This window comes from Schistocerca serialis, chromosome 3 (assembly GCF_023864345.2).
Source record: "Schistocerca serialis cubense isolate TAMUIC-IGC-003099 chromosome 3, iqSchSeri2.2, whole genome shotgun sequence".
NCBI classification, from domain to species: Eukaryota; Metazoa; Arthropoda; class Insecta; order Orthoptera; family Acrididae; genus Schistocerca; species Schistocerca serialis.
This window is the reverse complement of record NC_064640.1, coordinates 65,348,983-65,363,173: the sequence shown is the minus strand read 5'-3', so window position 1 is coordinate 65,363,173 and position 14,191 is coordinate 65,348,983. Positions and strand designations below refer to the sequence as shown.

Genomic DNA, 14,191 nt, shown 5'->3' with positions numbered 1-14,191 from the left:
GCTAGAAAACATCACCCACTACAAACTCTATACTACAGTAAGCTTCCCTTGCATTTGTATGCTTCCTCATGTCTCTCCAAAGCCATGGTGCCCACCCTCTGTACTCCCTTCCATACCTCTCTCATTGTTCCCATGAATTCACCGGCTGTCTCTCTGTCCTTGCTTCTTTTTACCTTAATCATACAAAATTATGATGTAATTCTTCTTCCATATACCACTTCTTATGGTGACAATACTGTACTGGTGTGGACCTTTGAACTGTATGCACACACTACAAACAAAAGAGACATGTCCCGGTCATTCACATAGTAACTCAGCATCCTCCCAATCATCCAATGCAGTCATTCCAAACTTTCATTTGACTTAGGATGAAGTGGACTAGTTCTTGATATCTTCACACTTAATAAATGATATAATATCTTCATCAAGCCCAACATGAAGTTTGGACCCTGATTTGTAATCATCATTCCTGGTACTGCAGACTTCAGTATCCACCTATTGACCATCATCTGTAACTGTCTGCTGATTCAGCATGTACTAGCTAGACATACTGAGAGAAATGATCAATAACTCAGCACAAAACAATTCCCCACTGAAGACTGGTTGAATGGTGCTAACACATCCAACCCAACCCAATCATCTGAAACAGTTTTGAAGCTTCTGGTAGTCTCTGTAATGGTACTCACAATACAAGTCGAAGTTCGGTGCACACTGTAGACAATTCTTCACATAATGATCCACATCTCTTGTTCTTCCTTTCAACCGATACTTCTCTGCTACCCTTTGGTTCATTGCTCTGCATTCTCCATGGCTAGACAACACATGATCATTCACTTCCCTTAGAACTTCTTCCTTCAGCTTAGCCTATACTGCTACTCATGATCCTAGCCTTGTTACCTTGCACAGCAGACTGTCACATATCCTGAACTTCTGTTAAATCCTGTATTGCTTGCAGTCACTTTCAGTGACTGCTTGCCATTCCTTAAAGCACTGACCCAGTACTTGTACCACTGCTGCTTTCCTGCTTAATCTGTCTGAATTTTCATCTTTCTTTCCTGGAACATGAACAACTTCTTAGTCAAATTCAACAAGTGTTAATGCCCATCTCTTTAGTCTGCTGGATGGCCCTTCAATCCTAACAACTATTTCAGAACAGCATGATTAGTCACAACATTAAACTACTTCTCATAAAGGTGACATTTTTTTTGTACATTTTCCATTGCTCACACATGTTAAATTGTGGTTCAGTGGCACAGGGAATACAGTAGAAACCACTGGGATGAAATTAATACTGCTTTAATTGTACTGAATAAGAGAAAAAATATTTCAACTTTCACTGCAGGCTTTCCCTGGATATAAAGTAACACTGCAATAATTACTTGGAGATATAGAAAGCATTCCAAGTTTTAAGAGAGGCATCACAGCCCCCCCCCCCCCCCCCCCCCAACCCCCACAACATGAATCTGTTTAATTTCCCTAAGATAAATGTTATCTAAAGTATTGTGAAGGATAACTTTCAGTTATGTGTTGCAAAATTATATACATAATGATACCTGTACCTGGCATTCTATCACTAGCAACTGATAAGGCAGTTAGTCATTTCCATATAGAGAAAGGACAGTTGTGTTTGGTTGGCACCTATTAACGACCTATCCATATTCTCCAATGCAAGATGTGCTTCTGAAGTTGTTTGATTTGCCCTGACTGCACCCAGGAACTATTTCCTAACTTTTTTCCACATTCCAGTGTCCACAGTTCCTTTTATCTTACTGAGCAGATATATCTTCGACTTCCTTTTGGGAACTGCTCTTTCAAGTTGGGTCACTAAAATGCAAATCATTAACCTTCAACAAAACACACATTTTGATTAGAAATGCTTATGATCTAGCAAAGAGATGCATTTTCACCCTTTTGAATTGATGATGAGTCCAAGATAACAGAGTCTCATAAGGCATCTTGGTTCCTCAATTCATGTGTTGACCTCCATTTCTGAGCTATTATCACCTGTTAAAGGTGTTTTCTTCTCTGACATAGTGGAGCATAATTTATTAATACAAATTTTCATTTACCTACATTCATTTCATTTTTTGTATAATGTAGTGTGGCTTGAGATGGAGACACAATGAATCCATTTATGTGGTATTCTACACAGTTGCTGTTTTAATCATCATAATGTTGGGCTTTGTTTGTGGCCATATACAAGGCCCCATTTTATTGACATTTCACCTATCTGCCTGCAGATTTTCTCTCTAGAGAGTCATGAGAACAGAAATGAAATTAGATACAATTTTTTTCTGTGGTATTTCATGTGAGGATGTACGTGTTTCACTTACAAGGTTTCTATACTTTGTGGAGCCAGTTTACAAACTGCAAAGGCTTGCTATAGTTGTGCAGTTGTGCGGTTTCTGCCTGCTGGAACAACTGTGTCTCTTTAAGCTTTAGGTTATCAGTAACAGGTACTTTACAATACCATGATTGTAAACATTAACAAAATAGAATAACAACTATGACCAGTCAATTATGAAATATTTTTTTTATTTTCATAAAATAGATTTCAAGTCTTTCCAAACTCACCTTTTGATGCGGCATTCAGAAGTTACATATTTATGTTTGTAGCATAATGCTGGGTACTGGTTTGATATGCCCACCTGTTATCATCAGTTTTCATTGGGTACTGGACAGAGAATTAATTTCAACTTCTTTCACATTTTCTGTTTAACACCTTTGCAGTGTGAAATTACTATACTAAACCTCTTGCAGCTAACCTTAATATTTTTCCCAGGTTCATCTTCCACAAGCTGTCGTGCTATGTCTTTGCAGTGACTTGCTGATGCTGGCATCTTGCTTTCACATTCCCAGTCCCTGCTGGCAGTGTGAGCATAGAGAGCACTTGGTGTTGCATGCGTTACTCTGGTTGTAGTAACAAAGCCTATAGTGGCAGAAAAGCAAATATTCTATCTACTCTTGAATAATGATGCAGATCAGTCATTTGGCATATCTTCCATCTAAATAACACAAACCTGTATCTTTCCCAGCATCTTGTGCCCATTTCAGAACAGAATGCAGCCAGCGAGTCTTGTCCAGTGATGCAGCACAATCAGTATAGTTTACATGTTGATCAACGCCAACTACTTTAAAATTGGTCTTCACACCACTGAAGAGAGCTGTTGCAGTGCTCGCAGAGTCTGGGACCATTCTATCAGCATTATAAGTCTAGAAACAAAAGCACAGTAATAGGAGATGTTAATATGCAATTAATGAATGAACATTTCCACTAAATAGTAATATACCATATTTTGAAGAAGTTCATATTTGTACCTAACCGTTTACAAAAGTTTTAATTTTATGAAATAAACTTCATGGCTGCTTCAATGGATGATTTCAACATTGTAGAAAAGTATTACTAATTTAATAGGTAAGTCACTAGATCAGCAGTAAATGAGACACATTAAAGGCATTCTTCAGTGTCACGTACTTTGGGAGAGAATAGGTGTGTCGTGTGGACAGTTGTTAAAGAGGGGTTACTGTGGTAGGTTTCTGGAGATAAGGAGCAACAGATGTCTATGTACAGATCGGGCAGTTACTGTAAATCACAAGCCAGTGGTTTGTGAGCACTGAGCTGGAGCCTGATAGTTCTCTAGATGTGTTACTTTGGATACAGATCACTTGAATTTTGTGGCCACGACATCAATGTGAGTTCACTCTCATGCTCCTCAAATCACTCTAGCATTATTCTGGTCTAGTGACATGTATAGTTATCCTGTTGAAACTATCACTTCCAGAGGAGACATCAACCCTGAAGGGAAGTAGGTGGTTTGCAATAATGTTCACACGCTCCACAACTGTTGTGGTCTTTTGATTACTTCTACAGGCCCCGTGGAAGCCCAGCTGAGTATCCCCCACAGCATAATAGAGCACCCAATGGCCTGCATGTTTCGAGTAGCTGTTCATTTGGATGATTGTGTATCTGGACATGGCCATTGACCTGTTGTAACAAAAAATGTAATTTATCTGACAAGGAAATCTATTTACAGTGATCCAGAGTACCATCTCAATGATTCAGTGCCCACTAGAATGATAATTGAAGATGTGATCGGGTCAAAATAGGAACACATGAGGGTTGTTTGCTGCCACCAGGCAGCTTTTACTCTCATGGTGGGGAGTTTTAATTTTATGACTCGTCAGTATATGAGTGTGGCATTGATAGGTCGTATTGACCTTAGACAACATTAATCTTTGGGACTCAGGTCGCTTATCCGAGCTGCCATGTTAATTCAGTCTGTTCTTAGACCTTGTACTGTGTGCACGTGTATGGTAGTTGTCGAAATATATGTATACACAGATATTAGTGGGGACAGTTTACACGCCATGTGTTGTAAATCAACAGGTTATGCAGATGCCACCATGGCCACCTCACCCAATGCTTTGTTCGAAGATTTGGAAGCCCAACTATGACTGCCAGGCCCCTTCAATCCTTCACCAACAGCTGGCTCCCCATTACTCCATAGTGATTCGCGATCTCCAACCACATTAACTTCAAACTTTGTTGTTCTACAATGGTCGAGTGCTACACCGTTAACTCAAACAATGGACTTGGGTTTTGTGTCGCCGGACTGTGCTCGCCAACATATGAGGTGTGAAGTGGATAATATTCAGGAGAACATCTTTCGGCATTTCGTCTTCCAGGGGCAGGTTACCACACCACAGTGCTCTTCCGCAAGTTCCACTGGTAATTTATAGTCTGACCTTACAGGGCGTGTTTTCAATGTGCACAGAGAGCTCACACTTTTGTTGGCACACGAGTTACCAACACAACCCCTGGCCTGCCACCCCCCCCCCTCCCCCCCCCCCCGCCACCCCCCACACTTGTAGGGGGCTCCAGTTCTGACCACTCAGCCACTCGCCTCTCAGATCCACCTGTGTCTGCCACGCCGGCTTTCTGCGTTATTTCTGAGGTGGGCGAATTCGAATCAGTACCTGTAACCTACGATCCACTTTACAGGACCCATACACGCATCACGCAACCGCTTGTTCCCACGGTACTGACCGTGCTAGCCGTGTCGTGTTTTCGCGACACATCAAGGACAATGCGACCCGCCATTGCTACGGATGTTCTTGCCAGTAGTGGACCCACGCCTACTGTGCCGGCCTGCTGTATGGCCTCTCCTGCCATGGACGAGCTGGTTTTCCAAGGGACACCGAAGTCACCTTTGTACCATCCCCCAGGTCGTCTGCCAAAGCTGCCACCTTTATACGAAGACAATCCTGTATCATAGTTTGCACTTGTCGAGCAACTTTTTGAGTTGCATTACGTGTACGACGACAACTCTAAGTTCCTGTGTCTCATCACGCACCTCCATGATCACTCGGACTTAATTTGCGATCTACTCCTCTCACCACCACCTCCACTGAAGTATGAGTTCATGAAGAAAATTATCATGGAATGACTCACCTGCTCACCACAAGAATAATCATCAAGGTCTTGTACAAGGAACACCTGGGGGACCGAACTCCATCACAACTCTGGCACCGCATACCGTGCTGGGTATCACTCTGTGGGTGGTGTGGTGTGGTGTGCCATATTGCCTACCGATCTACAGATCCACCTGCTACTGCACTCCTTCGAGACAATTGGCTCTCATCTCCGCATCACAGACCAACTGTATTCATTGCTACGACAACACCAACCAGCACACCACTCACCACTAATTGGCACAACTGCTCCTGCTTACCAGCAGTCTGCTGGCAGAGGCAGGGCTCGCTCCACCTCCGCGCCTTCTACATCGCCTGGCAGTATCTGCTCGCTCTCTCCACTGTCCGAGCACTCCAGGATTGCCCATGCACCATATGTGCTGGTATACATGCCAGAACAAATCAACGAGGACAAGCATCCTCTGCTGCCACAGTCACCACCACCACAGCATCTGGCTCATCCATACTGCTGGTACCACAAGATTTTCGGCGATAATGCCAAGAAGTGCCGATTACCTTGCCAGCACCCAAACGCCGACTGCTGGACCTAAAAGACACCAAGTCCTGCGGGGAAACTCACAGGTGTCCTCATACATTTCACTCCGTCCACTTGTCTGCCCGGCCTAGTGGCCTTTGTATGTGACTGACATTTCGTCACCGCTTGCTTTCCTAGTCAACACGGGTGCTGACATGTCTATCATACCTACATTGGTGGCTCCCCCGTCTTTTCACGACACGTCAATGTCACAAATCTCTCCGAACGTAGTTCAGGGATCAGTGCTACACCATCCCACTAACACTCAGATTCTGTGCTCCCACACTTATGTTCCACATTTTGTTTCTCTCGTGACATGTGAGTTGGTACGTGAGTGCTCTGCCTTCACGGGCGACATTGTGAGCTGCGTCACAAACCTACTGTCAGGATATGACTCGGCAGCACAATTCTGCCAGGAAAACGACGAGCTGAAACAACGAATAGCGCACACTTACAATGAGCTCGCTGCAGCTCGTACCTTGCTGCTGAAACTAAAGTCCACAGTCCCGCCACCTAATCATGTTTCTCCAGCAGACACCAGCCCGGACACTCATCAGGTTAGTCCAAAAACAATAATTGCCTCTGATGATTCGCGTATGGTAGACTACGCATCCCCGACACACTCGCCACGTTCACTGCCATATTGTCAGACAGTGCTAACGACAGTTGCGCGCACGATACGACCACACCCACTGCGCGGGCAGCTGCCCCGCGTGTTGATAAACATTCCCCATCTCTCGGGCGCCAACCATGTGACTCGGCGGCCATCGCTGTTCCACGCGTGACGCCAACACCACTCTTGCCCATGCCGGGTCCCAAGTGCAAGGTTGACAGCAGACAGTCGCCGTGCGTTCCGACCTCCTCCGTGCTGCGCGCGCGCAGCCGCCCTCTCCAAACAAGCACACGCCGCGGCCACATACTAGACATGTGACTTTCGTGCTGCCTTTTCCCACTTGTACTAACAGCTATGCCTCGTCGGGCCCTACCCATCAAAAACTTCACGTCAGGACATTGATCAGTCCCGTGTGCAGTTATCAGTTTCTTCCATCACTGACGGAATGACACACAAGATAGTTACCACTGCCGGCCTTCCTATTAGGCACAACATTAGATGTCTCAACCCTATTAAGTTGCGTGCAGTCCGGCAGCAAATTAACAAACTTTTGGAGGCAGGTATCCTGCAACCGTCAGACAACAACTGGTCTTCACCGATCCACCTCGACCTCAAACACGATGGTTCTTTCCGAATGTGCGGCGACTGCAGATGCTTAAATGCTCATACTGTCATGGACAATTACCCCGTGCCTAACATAAATGATTTCACTCATGTGTTATCAGGCGCTACAATCTTCAGTGTTATTGAGTGTAAACCAGAGGTGTACAAATTCCCCTTGCAGCCTGCTTGCCCCTAGCACCTCTGCAACCATTCATGCAGGTCAGCCTGCCGCGATGTAAACACAAGAGTGCGCGTGTACTGAGGCATAGTGGGCAATGCGGGCGATACGGGCTCCCGCAAGCCCGGGCTACCTGGGTTCCCGCAAGCCTGCCAAGCTTCACGGGACCCGCTCAGCTTGCTGCGCCTGACAACAGGTTGCGCTGTCAAGCTACCGTGACTAGAGTAGCCAGGTAGTTAGCCTGCAGTTCATTTATCGCAACGGTGGAGGCAGCACAATGAATAGGTCGAACTTTAGTGAGATTGAAAACAAATTGACAACTGGCGAATACATGCTGGTAACGAAACAGAGCACAAGTGCCGCATGGGAAACGTATATGTATATGTATATGCGTATATATATATATGTATGTATATGTATATATATGTATTTGTCTATGAGTATATATATATATATATATATATATATATATATATATATATATATATATATATACATACTCAGACAAATACATATATATATATACATATACATACATACATACATATATATACGCATATACATATACATATATACATAAACATATATATATATATATATATATATATATATATATATACATATACATGCACATGTAAATATTCAAAAACCTTCTCCATGGAAACATGCGTACATAGTGAACTTTCATGGTAACCCGCAAACGATGTCAAAATCTTTTGTAAGGTACTCTCTTCAATGTACTGTCCGAAATATTATGTAGACAGTGATGTTCCTCTTGATGGTCAAGTGTGCAAAATTTCTTCAAGATCGGAATAAAATTGTAGGTTGGTGTAGAAGTGTGTACGTAAAGTACCCTCCGCCATGCACCATTCAGAATTTTAAGCAGGCAGCGCCCTTCACCCTGCTTTGAATATCAAGTGTGCCAAATTTCATCAAGATCGGAATAAATACGTACAATTTGTCGAGTTCCGTTATGTAAAGGAACCTCTGCCAGGCACCATATGAAATTTTATGTAGACTGTGACCTTCCTCTTGGTTTCAAGGTATAGCGTGCAAAATTTCATCAAGATTGTATGCAATACAAACACACGGACACAATGAAAACGCACTTTCAGTTTTTGTCAAATTTTCCAATTTTTCGGTCGATTTTCGAAAAATTTTATTTTATAAAAACCTTGTCCTGAGAATTACGAACACAGCAAAAAAAATTTAGCCGAACTGGTCCAGGCGTTCTCGAGTTTTACGCTTATCAACACATTTGGCAATTAATTTTTATTTATATAGATAAGAAGCCCGAAATATACGCGTAAAGGAAGAATATACAAATAAAACCAATATTTTTTTTACCTGAAATTAATACATATATATATATAATGTTGGGGTTTGTCTTTTGGTGCTCAGGTAAAATAAAAACTTTTGATTAACGTTCATAATACGACAATGACACACGCAGACTAAACGGCTGCGTAGCGCAGCTCAGCAGTAATATGGGCAGGCAAGCAAGTTTCCCGCAGCCTGCCCGGGTTGGGTTCTGCTTGGCTTGGCTGGGAGTGAAGCAGCCTGCCCGTTCTGTTGACAACGAGCGGCGGCCTGCCCGCCTGGCCACCGGGCAAGCATGGGCGGGTTAAAAGCGGGACATGTACACCTCTAGTGTAAACGAGCCTACCACCAGATTCCCATAGCGCTGGATGGCGTCCATAAAACAGCTATTAGCACGCTGCTTGATTTGTTCCAATACAACTTCATGCCATTCGGCCTAAAAACACAGCACAAACGTGGCTGCATTTCATTGACTCCATCTTATGACAGTGCGAGTTTTGCTTTGCATTTCTGAATGACATACACATTTTCAGCAAGTCAGCTGAGGAACACCAAAATCATTTATCCATGGTCCTCCAGACCTTCAACTCCAACGGAGTCGAGGTCAACAAAGAAAAATTCCAGTTGCGTCAGCCTTCCGTCACATTCTTGGGTTATACTGGGTTCAGCGACGGAATACAGCCTCCCAAATCTCTTGTGCACGCCATCACTTCACTGCCGTTCCCGGCTGTTTACAAGGAACTCAGATGTTTCCTGGGCACAATAAATTACTAATATCGTCACCTGCCTTCTGCCGCCGCCGTGCAGGCCCTGCTGACAGACTCACTGTCGGGTAAACTAACTTCAGGATTCAAACCCGTTCGCTGGACTGCACCTATGCTGGAGGCTTTCAATGCATTAACGACTTCTTTAGCTCATACTGTGACACTCGTCCACCCCGATCCCTCGGCCGAGTTGCTCATCTATACGGGCGCCAGTGGCATCGCAGTTGCAGCAGTACTACAGCAACGCAAGGCAGACACAGTCACCCGCCTTCATTTCTTCTCTAAGAAAATATCAACAGCTCAGAGGAAATACTCCGCTTTCGATAGAGGACTCCTTGCGGTCTACAAGGCCATCAAATACTTCTGCCCCAACGTGGAGGGTCGCTCGTTCTTCATCCTCACGGATCACAAACCACTCCCAGATGCTTTCTGAAACCCTCCCCCGAGGACCCACCCCCACGGCCTTTCCATCACTTTGATCTAGGCTCCCAATTCAAAACCGATATTCACTACATCAAAGTCACGAACAACACTGCTGCAGATTTTTTTCGTGGATCAATACTATTTCACTGATCATTGACTTATCCAACCTGGCCGCCCTACAAGCCTCCATCGAGGAATCTCAAGCTCTCCTCACGGGCACTCAAACATCCTTTGTGTTTACTAAAGCTAAATTCCCCAGCGTTGTGGATGAGATGTGGTGCGACTCTTCTACTGGTACCCTATGCATATTACTCCCCCCCCCCCCCCCCCAACCCCCCTGTGCCGGCAAGCCTTCGACGTTCTGCATAACCTCACTCACCCTGGCGACCATGCCACTACACGGCTCATCTCTGAGCGTTTCGTTTGGAAAAATATAAAACGGGACTGTCAGACCTAGGCACGCAGCTGCATCCCCTGCCAATGCAACAAAATCGGCCACCACCCCACCCCACCACTGGGCAAGTTTGACATCCCTCCAGGACGATTTCGTCATGTACATATCGATCTTACCCATCCTCTTCCACCGTCGGTGGGGCACAGATGCATTCTATCGATAGGTCACATCGACCTTAGACAACATTTATCTTTGGGACTCAGGACGCTTATCCAAGCCACCATGTTAATTCAGTCCGTTCTTATACCTTGTACTGTGTGCACGTGTATGATAAGTGTCGAAATATATGTATGTGCAGATATTAGTGGGGACAGTTTATTCTGTATACCGCTATTTGTATCCTGACCCCATACGAGCATCAGATTTTACAGGATTCTGGATATAAAAAAATTAAACATGACACATTGGTTTCTTTAAATAAAAATTTCTTCCAGTACTCACTAAAGTTGTAACATCATGAAGGCAGAATGCAACAATTGTAAAACTGACATGACGTGTACTACATGCTTAGATATGCAAATGAATATCATTTCATCAAAAAAGTAGGTAAGTGTAATGCCATCTACACTGCCTGACAAATAAAGTGAGGCACACATAATAGAAGGGGGGAACGAAATGAAACTTCATGGGTTGAGAGGGTATGTGATGTTATTTCAGTGATAACAAAACTGAGTTAAATTTACAAAAAAACATGGCAGTATGAGCCCACTTATCGTGACATTACATCCCCTCTGACCCGCATGCATGCACTGATTTGTTTGATAAGGATGTCATATCCTCTCCTGAGGCAAGATGTCCCACGATTGTCATAAATTTTCTTTGATATCCGAGATACTGACACTCAGAAAGAGATGACATCTAAGATGGTCCCATAGATGTTCTATCAGGAACATATGTGGGGATCAAGCTGACCACCAGGAGTACCTCAACATTAAGCAGACACTTTGTAGAGACACGTGCCATGCGCGGACAAGCATTTTCCTGTTGAACTATGGCACCAAAATACTTTTGTATGAGAGGTAACATATGAGGACGCAATATGTCAGTGACATACTGTTGTGCCATCAGCATGTAACAACTTAAGGGTACTTTTCTCTCTTCTAAATTGAATCTATCCTTGCTAGTCTCATTGTTAATCATTCCACGATGTTGCTGCTTTGTTTAGTGAGGATCCGTTGACTGTAAAGTGAATATGTAATCATTGGCTTCATGGAGGGGCATGCCATGGAGGATCTTAGTGGCTCTGCACGATTACCACATAGGTGGAGAGACATTTTCACCCAGCCATGCGGGATTGTGCAGTCACATCAAATATCTTGAGTCAGGAAACAGGTTTGTTTGCAGCATGGTGTACTATACTGCGTAACACAGCATGTTGTTATGTTCCGTGCATTTACTGCTGGCTGTGCTTGTGCTAGGTGGCCGGCGTAGTATTTTAGTTTGTTTGTTGTGTTCCCTACCCCCACGAACCATAGACCTTGCCGTTGCTGGGGAGGCTTCCGTACCTCAGCGATACAGATGGCCGTACCGTAGGTGCAACCACAACGGAGGGGTATCTGTTGAGAGGCCAGACAAACGTGTGGTTCCTGAAGAGGGGCAGCAGCCTTTTCAGTAGTTGCAGGGGCAACAGTCTGGATGACTGACTGATCTGGCCTTGTAACACTAGCCAATGATGATGGCGTCCTCTTGGGTAAAATATTCCGGAGGTAAAATAGTCCCCCATTCGGAACTCCGGGCGGGGACTACTCAAGAGGATGTCGTTATCAGGAGAAAGAAAACTGGCGTTCTACGGATCTGAGCGTGGAATGTCAAATCCCTTAATCGGGCACGTAGGTTAGAAAATTTAAAAAGGGAAATGGATAGGTTAAAGTCAGATATAGTGGGAATTAGTGAAGTTCGGTGGCAGGAGGAACAAGACTTTTGGTCAGGTGAATGCCAGGTCATAAATACAAAATCAAATAGGGGTAATGCAGGAGTAAGTTTAATAATGAATAAAAAAATAGGAGTACGGGTAAGCTACTACAAACAGCAGGGATGGCTAGAGGACAAATGTAAGGATGCAGACGCTTATCTCACTAGGGGTAAAATAAATACTGCCTACAGGAAAATTAAAGAGACCTTTAGAGAAAAGAGAGCCACTTGTATGAATATCAAGAGCTCAGATGGAAACCCAGTTCTAAGTAAAGAAGGGAAAGCAGAAAGGTGGAAGGAGTATATAGAGGATCTATACAAGGGCGATGTACTTGAGGACAATATTATGGAAATGTAAGAGGATGAAGATGAAATGGGAGATACGATACTGCGTGAAGAGTTTGACAGAGCACTGAAAGACGAGTCGAAGCAAGGCCCCGGGAGTAGACAACATTCCATTAGAACTACTGACGGCCTTGGGAGAGCCATTCCCGACAAAACTCTACCATATGGTGAGCAAGATGTATTAGACAGGCGAAATACCCCAGACGTCAAGAAGAATATAATAATTCCAATTCCAAAGAAAGCAGGTGTTGACAAATGTGAAAATTACCAAACTATCAGTTTAATAAGTCACAGCTGCAAAATACTAACGCGAATTCTTTACAGACGAATGGAAAAACTGGTAGAAGCCGACCTCGGGGAAGATCAGTAGAAATGTTGGAACACGTGAGGCAATACTGACCTTACGACTTATCTTAGAAGAAAGATTAAGGAAAGGCAAACTTACGTTTCTAGCATTTGTAGACTTAGAGAAAGCTTTTGACAATGTTGACTGGAATACTCTCTTTCAAATTATGAAACTTGCAGGGGTAAAATACAGGGAGCGAAAGGCTATTTACAATTTGTACAGAAATCAGATGGCAGTTATAAGAGTCGAAGGGGCATGAAAGGGAAGCAGGGGTGGGGAAGGGAGTGAGACAGGGTTGTAGCCTACCCCCGATGTTATGCAATCTGTATATTGAGCAAGCAGTAAAGGAAACAAAAGAAAAATTCGGAGTAGGTATTAAAATCCACGGAGAAGAAATAAAACTTTGAGTTTCGCCGATGACATTGTATTTCTGCCAGAGACAGCAAAGGACTTGGAGGAGCAGCTGAAAGGAATGGACAGTGTCTTGAAAGGGGGATATAAGATGAACATCAACAAAAGCAAAACGAGGATAATGGAATGTAGTCGAATTAAGTCGGGTGATGCTGAGGGAATTACATTAGGAAATGAGACACTTAAAGTAGTAAAGGAGTTTTGCAATTTGGGGAGCAAAATAACTGATGATGGTCGAAGTAGAGAAGATATAAAATGTAGACTGGCAATGGAGGGGAAAGCGTTTCTGAAGAAGAGGATAGATTTCTGTGTCAGGAAGTCGTTCCTGGAAGTGTTTATATGGAGTGTAGCCATGTATGGAAGTGAAACATGGACGATAAATAGTTTGGACAAGGAGAGAATAGAAGCTTTCGAAATGTGGTGCTACAGAAGAATGCTGAAGATTAGATGGGTAGATCACATGAAAATGGTTCAAATGGCTCTGAGCACTATGGGACTCAACTTCTCAGGTCATTAGTCCCCTAGAACTTAGAACTAGTTAAACCTAACTAACCTAAGGACATTACAAACATCCATGCCCGAGGCAGGATTCGAACCTGCGATCGTAGCGGTCTTGCGGTTCCAGACTGCAGCGCCTTTAACCGCACGGCCACTTCGGCCGGCTAGATCACATGACTAATGAGGAGGTATTGAATAGAATTGGGGAGAAGAGGAGTTTGTGGCACAACTTGACAAGAAGAAGGCAATTGTGCAATGAAGTTATCAACACAGATTTTCTGTGAACGTTTGGGCAGGCATTGTTGGTGATGTCTTGAT

At 43.9% G+C, this 14,191-nt stretch overlaps 1 protein-coding gene across 1 annotated transcript in view; it reads right to left on the bottom strand.

Moving 5' to 3' along the window:
- Nucleotides 1-14,191, bottom strand: part of LOC126469713 (alkaline phosphatase-like) — a 244,989-nt gene that overhangs the window by 66,901 nt on the left and 163,897 nt on the right. The window contains exons 3-4 of the mRNA XM_050096898.1: nt 3,021-3,213; nt 2,766-2,929 (exon numbers count right to left, since the gene is read on the bottom strand). Coding sequence (XP_049952855.1) covers nt 2,766-2,929; nt 3,021-3,213 — 357 coding nt within the window. The remainder of the gene's footprint in view (nt 1-2,765; nt 2,930-3,020; nt 3,214-14,191) is intronic.